The sequence below is a fragment of the Rattus norvegicus genome, chromosome 16, assembly GCF_036323735.1.
Source record: "Rattus norvegicus strain BN/NHsdMcwi chromosome 16, GRCr8, whole genome shotgun sequence".
Lineage (NCBI taxonomy): Eukaryota > Metazoa > Chordata > Mammalia > Rodentia > Muridae > Rattus > Rattus norvegicus.
The window spans coordinates 86202285-86219995 of record NC_086034.1 but is presented as its reverse complement, the minus strand read 5'-3'; the positions used below and the strand labels follow the sequence as shown (position 1 = coordinate 86219995).

General features: G+C 43.2%; 1 protein-coding gene across 5 annotated transcripts; it reads left to right on the top strand.

Moving 5' to 3' along the window:
* Positions 1 to 1152: 1152 nt before the first annotated feature.
* Positions 1153 to 16145, top strand: Abhd13 (abhydrolase domain containing 13). Of its 5 annotated transcripts, none has more exons than XM_006253478.5 (3): positions 1153 to 1595; positions 4151 to 4222; positions 11147 to 16141. In XM_006253478.5, the coding sequence occupies exon 3, from the start codon at positions 11167 to 11169 to the stop codon at positions 12178 to 12180; it is 1014 nt and encodes a 337-aa protein (XP_006253540.1). In that variant the 5' UTR covers positions 1153 to 1595; positions 4151 to 4222; positions 11147 to 11166; the 3' UTR covers positions 12181 to 16141. The 5 variants fall into 5 exon arrangements, with proteins under 5 accessions (XP_006253540.1, XP_008769617.1, XP_008769618.1 ...); XM_008771395.4 differs by having other exon boundaries at positions 1153 to 1758; XM_008771396.4 differs by lacking the exon at positions 4151 to 4222 and having other exon boundaries at positions 1153 to 1705.
* Positions 16146 to 17711: the final 1566 nt, after the last annotated feature.

Genomic DNA, 17711 nt, shown 5'->3' with positions numbered 1-17711 from the left:
GCAGAATACCACATAATTCGCAGTAATACATAATGCATGGCACAGAAGCATGCTTACATGGACTAGAGGCTTCTCAAAAGTGCTCGGTGATTTGGAATAAAGCTAGCCCATAGTATTGTTGAATGCCTTACTGTCACTCAATAACTATACTAGATACTCAAAGTGGGAATATAAATGTATGCCCCACGTCCCAGGAACTCTTACTGCACACTGGGAATGGTGGCTATGCCCTGCCCTACTCCACCAATAAGAATTCAGAAGTTATGGGCAAAGTGTAGGGAAGAGTTTCTTTGAAGGTGAAACTTTGCGTTACTGGTGAGACGCTAGAGTGTCAAGTGCTTTCAGGGGTTGTATAATGTGTTTATACCGCATTTCACAAGGCCGGCAATTCAGGGCTAGTTGAAAGTGGAGCCAGATCCCACGGCTCTTTGTGGCCAATTGTTTTCTCTGTAGTTTCCTTAAATCTCTGATTGTTGCCTGGGATGTTTCAAAGTCACACGTTACTGTAGAGGGGCATCAGCGGTGCCTGTACAGTTCTCATTTATCTGTGCCTGATTCAACTGCTCCTGAGCTCCGATGTCAGGCGCAGGTGGGACTTGGCATTACTTATATGAGAAGCTCGAATTATGAGATGAGAAAAGGCAGAAGTTAATTCAAAGCTCTGGTGTGTTTTTTTGTTTGTTTGTTTGGGTTTTTGTTTGTTTGTTTTTTAGCTGCATGGTTAATGGAGAACCAATTTTGTTCTGTTTTATCCTAATTGAAAGGGGGGGGGGAGTAAAAAGGAAGGACGGAACTATCTGGAAGTTAGGCATGGTCGAGGAGAAAGTTTAGTGTGGATAAAAGAAAGAGTATAGCAGGCACCTTTGGGAGAGTTCAGTGAACACGACCCTGAACTGGACATCTGGACTGTAAAAAGCCAGGTGTGCATGTATGCACCTTAGCAAGTTTACTTCGATGGAGGTGGGAGAGGCGGAGGCAAGGGGAGAAGGAAGGGGAGAGGGGCGGGGGGGGGGGAGAGGAGAGACAGAGAGAGACACAGAGAAAGGCAGAGAGATAAAGAGAGACAGAAAAGGGGGAAAAGAAGAGAAAGAAAAAGAAAAGAAGTGGAAAGAGAAGAGAAAAGAAAAGAAAGAAAAGAAAAGAAGAGAAGAGAAGAGAAAGAGGAAAAGAAAAGAAAGAAGAAAATGAAAAAGAAAAGAAGACTTCTTGCTCTCCGGAATGTGCTCAGACAGCAGCTGACTGGAAACGCAGAGAATCATCTATCTTACTCCTACGGCCACCGTAGCGCGAGGGCGGAGCCCACTGTGCTGCGCATGCCCAGAGGGGTGAACAGGTTGGCTTCGCGCTCCGGGAAGGAAGCCGGAGAACAGGTTATGTGGGGGCTGGCGGTGGCATTTGCCAGGGACACCGCACGCGAGCCGGAAGTGCAGGCTGCGCCAGCCGCGGCGCAAGAGCTCCGGGCTAGACGGTGGCGACGGCGACCCCTCGGCGGGAGGAGGACGATGAGGAGCGGCGGGGGCGGCGCGGGGCCTCGCTGCTGCGCGGAGCCGGGTTCCGAGCCCGCGGCCGACTGCGCATCCCGCCCGCGAGCCTGAGTGAGTGCGGCGGGGACGCGGGCCGCCTCTCCGACCTCCCCACCCCGCAGCTCGGAGCCGGGAGCCCGAGTCTCCCTCCGTCCCTTCCCCTCCCCTGCCTGGAACAGTCGGTCAGCAAACCCCGGGCTTGGGTCGAAGGGACGGGCGCGTTTGTCTGTAACAGGTGCGGACCTGCTAACCGCGCAGCTGCCAGGGACGGGGCACACTGGAAGTCACTGGGCCAGGAGTAGACTTTTTTTTTACCATTGGTGTGAAGGGAGGATGCATCAGGGAGTGTGCTTGGCTGAGCTGTCAACCTAAAATAAATCTCCCTCAGCTCTTCTACACTGGTTTAGTAGACAGCAGGAACCAAGTGGCCCGCTGGCTTTAAGTTTGACGTTTGGGTTTTGCTTGTTTTGTTTTTTGTGGCTGTCCCCTGTCTTTCGACATGAATTAGTCCTTGTGTGTGTGCGTGCTTAGACATGTGCTTTTCTAAAGCACTGCTTCACCTCACTGAGATTTAATGTTTGTCCGTGCAGAGTTTATGTCACAACTGTGCTACGTACCCTGTTGAGCTGTGGTTGAGTTGGACTTGGCTCTGTGTGTACTTGCTGTCTGTTGAAAGTGTACAATGGAGTAACCTAAGGTCACTGCCGTCAAGGAATTCCCATCCCAGCCCATGAAAGCAGGCTCATCACCCCGTTAGTAAATACTGCCACATAAGTCGGCCCAGACTACGGGATGGAACTGGTGACACTAGGGACAAGGTCCAAGGAAAGCTTGCTGGAAGATCTGTAGTCTGAGCTGGATCTCAGCAGAAAAATAAAGCTTCACCCGGAGACTATGCTTCATGCAGCAACAACTAGCGAGTCACTGCTTTGATTTAACCGGGATTTGCAATCCTTATTGACACTTGCTGATAGATAGTAAAATGCTTGAATTTTGTCTCCGAGGTGGCAGCATTTTATCACCTCATCTTAGCCACATTTCAACTAAATGCTTCCTCCTGCTTTTGTATATTAGGAAATAGATATTCAGAAAGACCAGGCAAGCTGAAGGCAAGCTGACTTCTATGTGTACAACTACAGGTAGCACTTGGCTTGCTGCCTTTCACGGGTACATTGGAGGCTCTCCCTGATTGACAGCTAGATATAGTGCAGAAACTCAGGCACTGGGCTGTTAATCTTTGTTTCTCTGGTTCATTCATCCTCCAAGATTACAATATCTTTCTAACAATTGTTGATGTGCCTCAGGAAAAGCCGAGGCCCCTAAAACACCTCACTTTAGAGTAGATTTGTGGCAAGCCCCAGTTATTGTAATTAAGATGTTTGCCCAGTGGCACGCTTCCCAATACCTCATTCAATGTATGCCACTCAGTCTTACAAGTCTTAGATTAAGCAATGCATTCTCCTAACATTTGCTTGCTAGAGGCACAGTGTTTTCTACAGCAAGAGCGACCTCAGAGTGAGCCTGGGTCAAGTACTTGTGTGAAATCTACTTAATATAAGAAAATAAATACCAGCTTATGGTAATATCTAAAACCTGTCCCGTCTACAATACCCTATCATTCTGCAGTCTGACATGAGAGTTGCCATTTTCCTGCTCGAGTTTCTTTTTGATGTTTACCATTTTCTTTTTTCCTTTTCTTTTTTTCGGAGCTGGGGACTGAACCCAGGGCCTTGTGCTTGCTAGGCAAGTGCTCTACCACTGAGCTAAATCCCCAACCCCGATGTTTACCATTTTCTTACAGATCTTTATGATCTCAGAACAAATTGTCATTGACTTTCCTGGTGACAGGTCTGTCACACAAGCTTTTGCTTAAGATGGCTGCATTTCCTCGGCCTTTGGGGTTCATGAGGGTGAGCACAGAGACGATACTGCCTTCTCCCTGGTGTAGGGTAGAAGTGTCCCCTCCACAGGTCCCCATGCTCTCTGGACCCTGCAGCATCTTCACAGGCAGATCCTGCTCATCTGCCCCCCGGGACTATTAAAGCATACTTTCTCATTATTGATGGCATGTGGGTAGCCATCAGCGAGATGGATAGCTTGTTCTGTGGCGTCTCCAGCACACCACGAGCAGCTATTTGTGTTTGCGTGTCAGCTGTGCAGCTGGCAAAAGGTCAGAATTTCCTTCCCAGCGCTTAGCAGCAAAGGAGGAAAGTCGATGTGAGAGTGGAGTTCCGTGTTCTGTGAGATGTGAGTGGAGTCTGAATCCTTGGAGTAATTAATGAGCACCTTGAGGTTGTCCCCTTGTGATGTGGTCATCAACAGTGGCCCTGTTTTCACAGTCTTCAGGTAACTCAGCTTCGTAATTCACAGAGGGAGTCTTCAGAGATCTCTTGCTGTAGGTAGACTCAGTTAACACACACAGACTGCACCTTTTCCACTTTAAAATGGATTAAGTAAGGAGTAATTTTATTTGGGGGATAGTTTTGAACCTTATTAAAATATAAACTTGACTATGATAAAGAAATAGACCTGTCCAGTTTCCTCTCTAATTGATAGCACATTGACAGTTAAAACACATACATTCCTCTATCTGAGCGTCAGTTACTCATGTAATTGTTACTCTTTAGGGTGAAATGTTGCCGGATAAAGAGCCTCACAGAACTTAACTGCTCTAATTTCTTCTCTGCTGGCCTTGGCAAGTATGTATTTAGATTATTCTGAATCTTTTGTGTTTCTATGAATACTTGTGCTAAGTGGATAGAAAGAAGTGGTGCAGGCAGGTGCTTAATGGAAAGTAAAGAATCCCAGCCCTGCCGTCAGCTTTGTCCTGTTTTAAAGTATTTGTTAGGGTTTTTCTTGGTTTATTTTGTGATGGACAGGTAGTGAAAGTTTGAGTTGTTGTGCTGTATTGTGATGGTGACCTTTGATTCCTTACTCTGCTCTGTAATTGCATGACCTTGTGTTCTGGGTCTCTAAGTGTGTAACATTGTAGGTTGTATTGGAGTCTGACAGTTACTGCTTAGATAGAAAGCTGGGAAGCGACCTGTTGTAATGGTATTTTTATTGGGGGTTTTCTGGTCATCTAGCTTCTAAATAGGAGACACGGAAGCCTGGTATTTTTATTCACAAGTCATAAGCCTAGACTGGGCAGGTTCTGAGCTTTCTAAGCTTAATCCCATTCATAGGCCCCTGGTTACTTGCTGTTGAAGTCTTACCCAGCTTGCTGTATTCCACCAGTGCCCTCAGTTTCTCTTGGCCACATGCTCATGGTCCATCCTGCCTAATGGCAACCTCTTCCTCCCTCTGACTTCTCTCTCCTTCTCCCTCATGGTCTCTCTCAGAAGCCTCACTCCATCCTAAGGCCTGCCTTTTTTCCTCTCTGGACTGTCATAGAGTTGAGCCTTTTATTAACCAGTCAGGGATTATTGGGGAGCATTCTTTACAGCACATTGGTTAACACTTGCCTCAAGACTGGGTTGTAGTCTGGCTTCTGAGTACACAAAGCACAAGTACCCTAACAACGTGTGGTCATCTCCAGTGGGTCAGATGGGTTTGACAGCACCCATGGGGGCTACAGCGGTACTCTAAAGGATAGGCTTAACTTTGATATTGAACTCTCTTTTTTGAAGCACCAGTTTATAGGATAGTTAAATGTCTGTTTCTTATTTTATGTGTACATGTGGGCGCCTACGTGAGATTATGTTTACTTTATGTGTGCAGGAGTCTGTGGAGGCCAGAAGAGGAGTTGGATCCCCTGGGACTAGAGTTTGGAGCGACTATGTGGGTGTTGGGAGTTGAATGAGCATAAAACTACTGAGCCATCTCTCCAGCCCATAAGTATATTTTCTTAGAAATAAAACCATTTGTATCTTTCAAGACCATACATCAGGAAGATAATTCAGGGGTGATGAGGTCAGATGAGCATGGCCAGTATGCTTAGTATATTAAGTGAGCTTTTCTTGTCCCTTTCTGAAGCACCTTAAATAAGGGACAGAAATTGCATGGCAGTACAGAAGCCCTTATGACTGGGGTAAGCTATGTAGCAGTTTCCCCAGTGGCACTCACCAGAAAGCACAGAGCTTCTTGGGGCAGAAGTCGTGGTGAACTATAACTTTCTAGGCCCACACCTAGTAGGCCTACATCTGCCAGCCAAGTCCTAGGTTCAGAAGGTTCCATAGTCTCCTAAAATAGTGCCACTGTCTGGGGAGTAACTGTGAAACCTGTGAGGCTGCGGGAACATTGCATGGCTAAGTCATAGCTGAGTATGCCCACCTTAGACAGGAAGCATCCAGAGCACTGGAGACGCTGAAGAGAGGTAAGTGTCTTGAAGGAACTCACCAAGCGAGTACTGTAATTATTAGGTGCATCCTGATTGCAGTTCTGATGCAGCCTAAGACATAGTTAATACTGCATGTTCATGTCTCAAGAACAGTTCTCTTATAAGAAAACAATCCTATCCACCCTAGTTTTGCATCATAATATATTCTGCAGGTATTGTTTCCTGAGAAGTGCTTACTAACAGCAGTGCCATAGACCAGAATGCTCTGTCCACAAGGCAGGAGTTACCTCTAATTGCTATTTTCTCATCCACATACAAGTCAAGCATATTATAGTATTTTTTTTTATTGTGTCATGTATGGTTGGTGGCATTGATACGCTCATGCCTAAATTCTCATATGACATACCTTATTGATCATAGCCAATATGATGCATGCAGAACACTTAGTGAGGAGGAGCATGTGTTTAGCTTGGGCAGCTTGAGCTGTCAGTGAGGCATCAGGTATTGGAGAACAGAGATGGAAAATATAAAGAACAGACTTGCTAATAAGGACTAATTCATTCTGGACTGTGCTAGAGTCTTCAGAATGGAACCTCTTAGGGGGAAAGGTACTTGCTTTGTTTTTCTAATATAATACCTGAGAAAATTAATATTAAAAGGCAGAGAAATCTGTGGCTTATGGTTATGGGAGTTCACTCTGCTACTTGTTTTGTGCCTGTACAGGGCAATAAACTATGGAAAGGCCTAACTAATAAAGAAGACTGTGTCCTTGTAACCTATTAACTTCCTTGTAGCAGGCCCACTTTCTGAGGCCCCATGCCATCATCCCAAGGGATATTGGGGACAGCTACATCCAGACTGTACTAGCAGTAAGCGAGCAAACATTAGATGGAGCCTGCATAGTGAGAGAAAAACGTTTGGGGATGGTGAATATTGGAGTTGTTGACAGTGGTTGCCACCTTAATGAGTTGGATGTGATGGCCAGTGAGTAAGGTTTGTTCTAGTGTCCAAAGAGCTCACTCAGACTCCCAGGAGTTTCATGCAGTTAGTCTGCCTCTCTCTGGTTTCCAGGGAAATAAGCCTGAAGGTTAAATGAGTCCACATAGTGCAACTTTTCAGAGACACGTGGTGCTTTCAGGTCATGTCTGACCACATGGCAAGGACAGCATTGAGAGAGATGAAATCAGGTATTCCCTTCCCTCAGTCACAGGCTGACATCACACAGCAACGATGTGCAAGAATGGTGTGGAAGAGATTAATGCTTACTGTTGTGTTCTTCATAATCAGGTCTAATGCTTCCTACTGCACAACCCCATTGTTGGTAAAAATCTCAACTGAGAGTAAACCATCACTTCATGCCAGCATGCAAAATAGCTTGACAAGTGCTGACTCCTTTCTAGTGATACCTCATAAATGTTTTGCCATGTGGCATACATACTCTGAGGAACACTTGCTGACCACAGACATCTTGCATGACCAAGTCTTGGGTTAGCTGGGTGTTTCAGACTCAGCAGACCTAAATACTACACCAGGCATGAGCCAAGGTCTGCATTATTCAGTGGTGTTGGCTAGAAAGCCATGTTGGCACCAAGTGTATCTTTCCCATTGGTAGCTCAGGTATAATGGAAAGATGACACCAGAGAGGGAGTAGGTCCCACAAGGTGCGGCTGTTCCCTGTCTTGTTAACGGTCCAACCCCCAGCAGAGGACAACCTGTTCCATTTTGGCAATCAAGGCATCCAGCTCAGAGAAGCCCTCACTTAAACCTGGCTTGTCTATAGCCCTTCACTGTCCTCATAACCAGGAAAGACCTTGCCAATAGGATGCTTTTCACATCCAATCACAGTGCTACTGAGAAGCTCAGCTAGTAGCCCGCTCTTCTCTGGTTTCCAGAAAAATAAGCATGAGGGTGAAATGCTGAAGAAGCAGCTCTGGTTAACCCTGTATCTGATTAGCAGACTAGAAACAGCCTCATCCAGTGCTGGCCATAGTTCTGTGGTTGACTCAGTCCTGGCAGCACTCATTCCCATTGTCAGAATGCCTGGGCTGTATGTGTTGACGGGAGCTCAGAGTTGACTGGTGAGGGACAGTGTCACTGAATTTAAAAGACTGCAAACCCTTGAAATTACTTTCACACGTTGGAACTCCTCTAAGAGTATCTTTGAGGTGAATGGTGGATAAGGCAGAGATTGCCAACAGGCTGGGTCATGTGGTATCGTTTTGACCCACAGTTTGTCAGCACAAAGGAAACATCTGTACATGCTCATTTATTAATATGCTCAAAAACTTGAAGTTTCATTGGTCTTCTTCAAAGTGGGCACTGTGATGTAACAGCCCATTGTAAATTATGTTTATCAGATTTTTGTTTTCAGAATTATATTATTCTCTAAGGTGACTTCTGAGGAAGGTTTTGTGGAAGGAAGTTTATTTCTTACTATTAATCAGTTATACAGTCAGACAGATGGCCTAAGTACCCACTGCTCAGAGTAGGCCTCACGTTTAGCAAGCTGATGATGGTGAAACGTTACTGGTTTATTGGTAAGCGTTATTAGTCTTGAGGGCATAGCCATGAGGGATGCAGTACTTAGACAAGAGGGGCTCAGGCTGCAGTAGCTGAGGACTGTAACTGTAGAGTAGCTTCGACAGATGTAAATATGGGTGTGGATTTCATAATGTGCTTCTGTGTATGTTGGCCTTTCTGTCTCCCCTTACAAGGTTTTCTTTAATAAGAACTTTGATTTGAAAAGTAAGTCATTTTATTAATAATTATTCAATTGCAGGCACACTTTTTATAGTTACATGTTTTTAGATTTTTGTACTAAGCAAATTCTTATATTGATAATTAGCTTCAACCAAAACCAGAAAACTATAGAGCCAAAAATATCCATTATAGGGGCAAATGGAATTATCATGTCTATGACATTATAAGTGCTTTTATTTATTTTATTGCTTGGTGTAGGAATTAGTTTAAATCTCATTTATTGAAGAGAATATTCAGACAAGAACTAGGTGACAGACCGGGAGGTATTCACTCAGTAAGGCTGAGCGGGACAGCAGGGTTTCGGTTTGCTCTTTGCTGCTAAGGAGGAGTGGAATGGGGGACAGATGGGGGCTTATTTACAGAGAGAGGTTTAAGGGTGGTGGGCCTACTGGACCACTGAAATGAGCTTTGGGTCTTTTATTGTTGGCCACCTTCATCAATGACACCTCTGTCTGATGAGAAGGTGGGCTATTTAATAAAATAACAATAAAGATTTTGACTTTTTAAAACTGAAATTTTAAATGGTATTTTATCAAATTTTGCAGTACTCTAATATGCATGTGTGTGTCATTCCAAACCTTTTAAATCAATTTTTGGATCAAAGCTAAATTTGTTATCATTGTTGTTTCTGTTCCTTTACAGAGCTGAGGATCAAACCCCAGGCTTTACATGTGCTAGCAGACAGTTTACCACTGACTTATAACATGTGCTAGCAGACAGTTTACCACTGACTTATAACATGTGCTAGCAGACAGTTCACCACCAACTTATAACATGTGCTAGCAGACAGTTTACATGGACTTATATTTGCTTTCTCCACATTTTTATATTTCACATAAAGTTGAAGACTGAGCTCACATGACCACGTGTCATCACATGTGTCGTCAGTCACATGGCATGTGTCTTCAGAGCCTACTCCTGTGTGCGAGCTGTATGTACAGGAGACAGGAGAGCATAAAATGGCCACACAGCACCCCTTAGTACACTAGTCTGTTGTGTGGACTTCCCACTGTGGTCACCCAGACTCAACCTGCTGTGCTTGGATTTTGTTTTTTTTGTTTTGTTTTGAAGTTTTGTTTTTATTTGATCTTCAATGCTGCTTTTCCTGTAATAAAGCTTGCTACAACTGGATGGCAGTGTTTATTTCTGAGAATCAAAGAAAAAAAAAGTATTATGCTGTTGTTTCATGTTCGAAGTGATTCATTTGAATAAAGTTCAAGCATGAAGACTGAGAGGGTGGGGGGAGTTCAGTTGCCTAGCATGCCTAACTGGGCTTAGCTCCCAGTTCCAGATAAAACTGAACATAGTGGTGGAAGCCTGAAATCCCACCCTGGAGATGTAGAGTCAGGAGGATCAGAAGTTCAAGACTGTTCTTGACAGTATGAAGCAATAGTAAAAACTCATCTGTGAAATAACAGACTCTTTCGACCAATCTATAAGTTTATTTTTGTCAGTCAGTCATTAAATACTCTCGATAGCTTATTAGACTTTTTAAAGCATTAAAAGAAACTTAAGACACTGTCTCAGGTTCTTTTTCCGATTACGATAATATGCATAAACTTTATTTCTGAGATACAGTCTAAGTGGTCAGCACTGGCCTCAAACTGAAGTTCCTCCTGACCTCTAGAGAGTTCACTTGGTAAACTTCCATACAAAACTGCCTTCTGGTGGGGTGTCTTCTTCATTACTGCCTTCTGGTGGGGTGTCTTCTTCATTACTGCCTTCTGGTGGGGTGTCTTCTTCATTACTGCCTTCTGGTAGGGTGTCGTCTTATAGTAGCTACTTGTTTCAGGATTCTGTATTACTATTGTGTCTAGCACAACCTCTTGTATCCTTTATCTCTGGTTCTCAGGATCTGCGTTCATAACAATTTGACTTTGTTAGCACCGGCTCTCTTGCTGACCTATGACTGACCTCATTGAGCAGCACAGAAGCCTGTTATGTGTTGCGATGAATTTCTCACAACATTTGCAATAAGACTTGTTTTCAGTCTAATATTGAAGATTATGGTTTTTCTGAAAGTAATACAATATTAGAGTTCATTACCTTGGTAAGTTAAAACCTGCTAGTCCCCTCTTTCTAAGTACAGTTTGCCCAGGACAAGTATGTGTAGATTAGCCATCCGTATTCTTGTGATCCTGTTTCTTTGGCCCCTGGCTATTACTATTTTTTTTTTTGTATCAGAATAAATGTAGATTTTTTTTAAGAAAGGGGTTTGAAAGAACTGAGGGTAGGAGGGTCTCCAAGAAGCTTGCTGCCTCCTGATGTCTTATAGAGCTATGATGGCAGCCAGTGAGCTAAGCCTCCATCTCCCCACGTGGAAAGCTGGGAATGGCATTTAAGCTTTGTTTGTTGTTTTGTTTTGTCAAATCACTGAGAGAGAGGGATACACGAATGACCACCTGGAAGCAGAGAAGCACCGTTTCACAGTGGATGGGTTGGTAACGTGGTTTGTGTCTACAGGTTGAAAAGAGGTAGGACGGGGGCTAAGGACGGTGTAATGGTGCAGAGCTGCATTTTATGACGGACCTGACTTGTGGGGCAGAGGTGCTCGCTGAGTCACTGCTTCTCTCGTGTCTTCCAGGACACCTACGTGGAGCTGCCATGGAAAAACCCTGGATGCTGTGGAGCTTCATCGAAAGATGGCTGCTGGCCCTGGTGTCCTGGTCTTGGGCTCTCTGCCGCATCTCTCTCTTACCTTTGATAGTGACTTTTCATCTGTATGGAGGCATTGTCTTACTGTTGTTAATATTCGTGTCGATTGCAGGCATCTTGTATAAATTCCAGGATGTCTTGCTCTACTTTCCAGAACAGCCATCGTCTTCCCGCCTTTATGTTCCCATGCCTACGGGTATTCCCCATGAAAATATTTTCATCAGAACCAAAGATGGCGTGCGCCTGAATCTGATCTTGGTGAGATACACTGGAGACAATTCCCCCTATTGCCCGACAATAATTTATTTTCATGGAAATGCAGGCAACATAGGCCACAGGTTACCAAACGCACTGCTTATGCTGGTGAACCTCAAAGTGAACCTCGTTCTTGTTGATTACCGGGGGTATGGAAAAAGTGAAGGGGAAGCCAGTGAAGAAGGACTGTATTTGGATTCTGAAGCTGTGCTAGACTATGTGATGACGAGACCTGATCTCGATAAAACCAAGGTTTTCCTTTTCGGCCGCTCCCTGGGAGGAGCAGTGGCCATTCACTTGGCTTCTGAGAATTCTCACAGAATTTCAGCCATCATGGTGGAGAACACGTTCCTCAGCATACCACACATGGCCAGCACTCTGTTTTCATTCTTCCCAATGCGTTACCTTCCTTTATGGTGCTATAAAAATAAGTTTCTGTCCTACAGAAAGATCTCCCAGTGCAGGATGCCTTCTCTCTTCATCTCTGGCCTCTCTGACCAGTTGATTCCACCTGTGATGATGAAACAGCTCTACGAGCTCTCCCCATCCCGGACTAAGAGATTAGCCATTTTCCCAGATGGGACGCACAACGACACGTGGCAGTGCCAAGGCTACTTCACTGCACTAGAACAGTTTATCAAGGAAGTGATCAAGAGTCATTCTCCCGAAGACATGACAAAAACATCATCCAATGTCACCATCATCTGATGCCACCCTCTTGATGGAGGGTGATGGTGTCTTTTCTGGGTGTGTGTCCATACCGGTCTGCACAGTGACTCTGAGCTTTGAAAGGCCTCAGCATTCCATTCTGACGATGCTGTAACTTTCCACATTTTCAAACTGGGCTTCTTAGAGTGTTTGATATCCCCATCAGAGCTCCAGCCTGGTGAACTACCCTTAACTTTGTTTAACATACCGGTTTGATAGATGCCATCCAGAGGTTTCTTGTTGGCGAAGTGGTAAGATCTAGGTTGTACTCAGATGGAGATGCGCACAAGAAACCTTCAGGTGTCTGTCAGTCCTTTAGTGATAGTGGGACAATCACGGGAAGCAAGCAAGTGCTGCTGCGTTTTCACCTTAAACGTTAGGATGAAGTGCATGGCGGTGTTTATTCCTCACTTATGCAACGCGATATTTTCATGTAAATAGCACTGGTCACATGCCAATGTACATGGTTTCCTGGGTTATATCTATTTTTATGTAAACTCTATTTTGTTTTGGTGAGGAATGAGTGTGAGGCCTGTGAGCAGATTCCATGTTCTGCTGCTACTGAGATCCGGCTTTTCCTAATAATAAACAGGACCTTTTTCCAATATAGATGTGCTGTGTTTTTGTTAGGAGCTGTCTGGAGCGTGCCTAGTGGGATAGGAAGTTAGCATTGTACTGCAGCTTTCTTTGTATACTGAACATTTTAAACATTTGTGACTTTGGTTGCAAACAGAATTTTAGCCTCTGTCAGTTTGAATCTTCAGATAAACAATAACAGCCACAGCAAGGGCTAGAACTAGCCGATAGTTGAGTGAGGGTAACTCAAGACATGTGAGCACACAGCCTTATGCAACGCTTTCATCTGAATGAAGTCCCAGTACCTGGATGTGCCTGACCTGACAGAGGCAAGCATCATTTATTGAACTTTTTGCAACTTTTTCAAGATGAAAGAAAAACAAAAAAGCAAATAACCAAGTATGGCTTAATATTCCAGTTCTGGGTAATGGACTGTATAAAGGGACAGTCTTAGGAAAATTTGTCAGTCTTTACTGGTGGGATTGAAGGATTCCAAAGCTTCTCTCTGCCTCTTATACAGGTAGCAATTAAGGAGCTGTAGGTGGGAAGTTGTACTTGTCAACATGAGCCCTTTGAAGCCTGGAAACATTTGGTAACATTCCAGTCAGGAGGTGGAACCTGCCAAGTCCTTTCCCACAGTCCTCACCAGGTAGATGGCTTGAGCCCTTGCACATTAGGTCAGCTCCAACCCATGATTGCAGATAGCTTAGCTGTGTTTTTTGACCTTCCACAAGCAGCTAGAGCACAGTAATAGTCTTGACCTTTATTTAAAACTTTCCATGAACATAGGGCTAGAAGTACTTTTGCCAAGTAGCATTCTTAGCCTTCATTTTATGCCAATGTTTAGAAAACAATAATGTATAGCAAGTATAATTTCTAAAGAATAATGCTTTTCTATAAATTATTAATTGTAAAGAGTCTTGTTTTTTAAAGAGTTGGTAACTCGTCATGGAGGGTGTATTTTGTATGTGTAAATTCACCACAATTAAAGGCTGCTTTTCACCTTGTCAATCATTGCTGTAGAATGACGATCCTGAGTACCAGCCTGCTGAAAGGGCAACACGTAGCAACAGCCAGAGTGTAGACCTGAGCTGTCATGGCATACTTAGTTAGTTTTTACATTTACAGGGTACTGTATTGGAGTTCTGTTTTCATTCATTTACCAATGTGTTTTTTGGATCATCCACTGAAATAGGACAGCTGCTCCTTCCTTGATGTTTTCTCTGCTGCTTTCTGTTCAGCTTTTGCTGATCGGGACCTGAGGGGTAGAAGAACGGCACTCAAGTGTACCTACCACCTTGCCCTACGAGAGCGAACACTTCACCTCAGCAGAGACAACTATGTTTAGGGATGTAGAACATCTCTCATTACCAGCTATGTATTTGATATGAGTACTTTAGATGAATAGGCATAGAAAACAAACTCATACTGTCAGGGGCCATGATGCACCCCTGCATCATTTCTGAAAACTCATGTGGTCTCAGTGGAACATGACTACTGCAGGCGTCACCCCTTCACTTCAGACTCATCGTTGGTGGGGATGCCGTGGTCTGTCAACTCCTGGCTCATTGAGAGATGGATAAATGATCTTAAGTTATGCAGCTACTATGAATTTGGAAATACAAAAATCATCCTAAACAGGACAAGATAAACTTAGGGGAAAAAAATCTTAAACTCCATATTTTAAAGAATGATAGAGAGTGAGAGAAGAACTTAGTTAAAAAACAATCTTAAATTCTGTATTTTAAAGAATAATAGAGAACAAGACTTAGGTGACCCTTGTGCCTCATGTAAGTGTCTTAAAAGTTTTGATTGTGGTGACACATCCATTAAATGTTACTATAAAATGGGTTACTCAACAGCTTATGTTGGCCTGAGACACTTATGGATGAGCTGAGACACTTAGTGTTGAGACAGATCATGGTTCTGGTGACATCACTGGAGTGTCCCTGAAGTTTACACCTACTGATGCTTGCCCTTCTGTCAGGCTTGGCTTGGGTGGGAGTTGACCTGGTAGACATGTTTCACATTGGATGCATATCAGTCAGCCTGCACATCAGATATTTACATTATGATTCATAACAGCAAAATTATATTTAGGAAGTAGCAACAAATAATTTTATGGTTGGAGGGTCACAACAGACAACATGAGGAAACTGCATTAAAGGGTCACAGGCTTGGCAAGGTTGAGAACCATTGATCTAGGCTGTCATTGACATATTTGAGCCCTCTGATTATCCCTCAAGCCTTTATCCTATCCTATCATGTTTGACAATTATATATTTTAAAGAGAACTGCAAAGAAAAATTAGTCATAAGTAACTCTTTTGGAATGTCTACTTAGGTATTGTCATGTGACTCAGGTAAAGTTAGAATTGATACAGAACAGGGGTCTATTTTCTAGCTTGCTAGAGTAGAAAATGCAAAACTGTATTCTCATTGCATATGCACCTCCCTTCCCCTCATCGGAAGCACTGCTGCCTTGTCTGACAGCAGGTAGGCGATCATCCTATTCTAGTCAACATTTGCCAATGACACAGATATACCTCCATTTATATTTTGTATTTTAAAAAAGTAGACAAAAGATAGAACTGTATAACCCACACTTTTTGACAAAAAGTGCAATATAAACATTTAACAGATGTGTGTGCAACATCATTTATGTCAATTTCTGTCAATACAAGATGTACTAAAATTCATCTTCCATATAGGAGCATTCAGTATGAAGTAAGTTAGTTCAGTTTCATAATCTGAGCCATAATTTTGTTGTTGCCATATTTTCTTTGAAATAGTAATAAAATTTTATAGCTCAAATTCTAATGTCCTCTTAACTATGTGCTTACCCTGGCAAGGAAACATTTGTGGGGTTTTGTGGTTGGTTTTTGGTTCATTTTTCTTTCTTTCTTTTTTTTTTTTTTTTACATTTCTCTTAAGGTATACTATCTATTTTTCTGTACTGACATGCAATAAATTGATACATGAACAGCTTGATTAATGTCAGATAGTTTGTATTCAGTCTTTTTAAGAATTCTATTCATGTAAAGTCTATCTTAGGACGTTAAGTTATCTAACGGTTCAATAAAACCACGAGTTTCACTGAAAGTAATGAATCTTATTCTAATCGTGTGGATGAAAATGTTTGCATTTCCTTTTCCCAAGAATATAGCAGTCCTTTGTGCATTTAGGCTGATAATCAAAAACATTTCTACATATGAACTGCTGCTGAGTTCCTAAGCCCCAAACATCTTTTCAGTCATATGGTTGTTGTTGGACTGTCTCCTTGTCTTCAGACTTCATAAAATACTCTAAGAAATTTTGATGGTTGTTTTCCTCCCATTTGTGTTTTAGTTGATGATTCCAGATGATTAAAATAGTCTTACAGTTCACCATTATGGGTCTGTATCTTGCTTTCCCTTAAAAGACTTTGAGTAGTGCCCATCCAAGATGGCTGATTGGAAGTGTATGGTATGCCTTAATCCATCCAAAGGAAGCATCAGGATAAATCACTTTTGCAGACTGTCGTGCTGTGAAAAAATGTAATGGAAGCCGTCACTCCTGTGCTGTCAAATATACACAGCCTGGACTCAAAATGTAGAAGACTTTGGATCGCTGCTTTGAACATTTCATATTTAACTCTTCAACTCTGTCTTAACTTCCTGCAACATTCTAGCAAGTTAGGAAATTAATAGAGCTGATTTACTGAGGGATAGGGATGGAGAAGGTCGTGCTTGAATGCTTAGAAACAATGCTTAGAAACAAGGTGTTAATGGGCTCCTGTCACCACATCATAAGCTTTTAAACAACAGGTAAGTAACTTGACTTGGGGCACTCACAGAAAGATTTTTCTCCCACCACATCCCCGCTCAGTCTCAATTTAGAACACCTTTGCTAACTTACTCAATGAAACACTCAATGAAAAATGGAATGGATGCTGAAATTTGAATCCAAAGTGGACTCACTAGATCACTTCAAGCAGTTGCCAAGAACTGGAATTTAGAAGTTAGCGTGTGACAAACTATTTACTTAAGTTACATGTGTGGCTTCTTGCAGAGACCCAGCACACTCAACAAACCTCATGCTTTCCTGATTCTCTTATAATGACAGGCTGGAGGAATGGCTGAGAAGTTCTAAAATGCTTCCTGCTAACTTGAGAACCAACTTGCTGCCTCCTCCTCTCTACAGTTCTGCTATACCATTGCTGAAATTATACTTGACATTTATTGAGAACTTATGACCAATATTTCCATTCTGTCATTTTTTAAAAAATTTTTATTAGATATACTTCTTTACTTAAATTTCAAATGTTATTCCCTGTCCTGATTTCCTGTCCATAAGCCCCCATCCCCTCCCCGCCCCCTCCGCCATACGGGTATTCCCCCCCATACATCTTCCTTACTGCCCCCCCCATATTCCCCTGCACTGGGGGTCCAACCTCAGCAGAACCAAAGGCTTCCCCTTTCACTGATACCCCAACAAGGCTATTCTCTGCTACATACATAGTTGGAGCCCTGGGTCAGTCCATGTATAGTCTTCTGGTAGTGGTTTAGTCCCTGGAAGCTCTGGTTGGCGGCATTGTTGTTCTTATGGGGTTGCAAGCTCCTTCAACTCTTTCAATACTTCCTCTAAATCCCCCCAGGGAGATCCTGTTCTCAGTTCAGTGGTTTGCTGCTAGCATTGACCTCTGTATTGGACATGCTCTGGATGTGTCTCTCAAGAGAGATCTATATCCGGTCCCTTTCAGCATCATTCTGTCATTTTTTAAAAAATATCTTTCACATGTATTACCTGCCAGCATGTCTGTCTATTGAACATCTGTATAGTGCTCTCTGAAGACAAAGGAGGGCATCCAATCCCTTGGAACTAGAGTTATAGGTGTTTGTGAGCTGCCAAGTTAGTGCTGGGAATCAAATCTGGGTTTTCTGGACAAGCAACAGTGCCCTTAACCATTTAGCCACC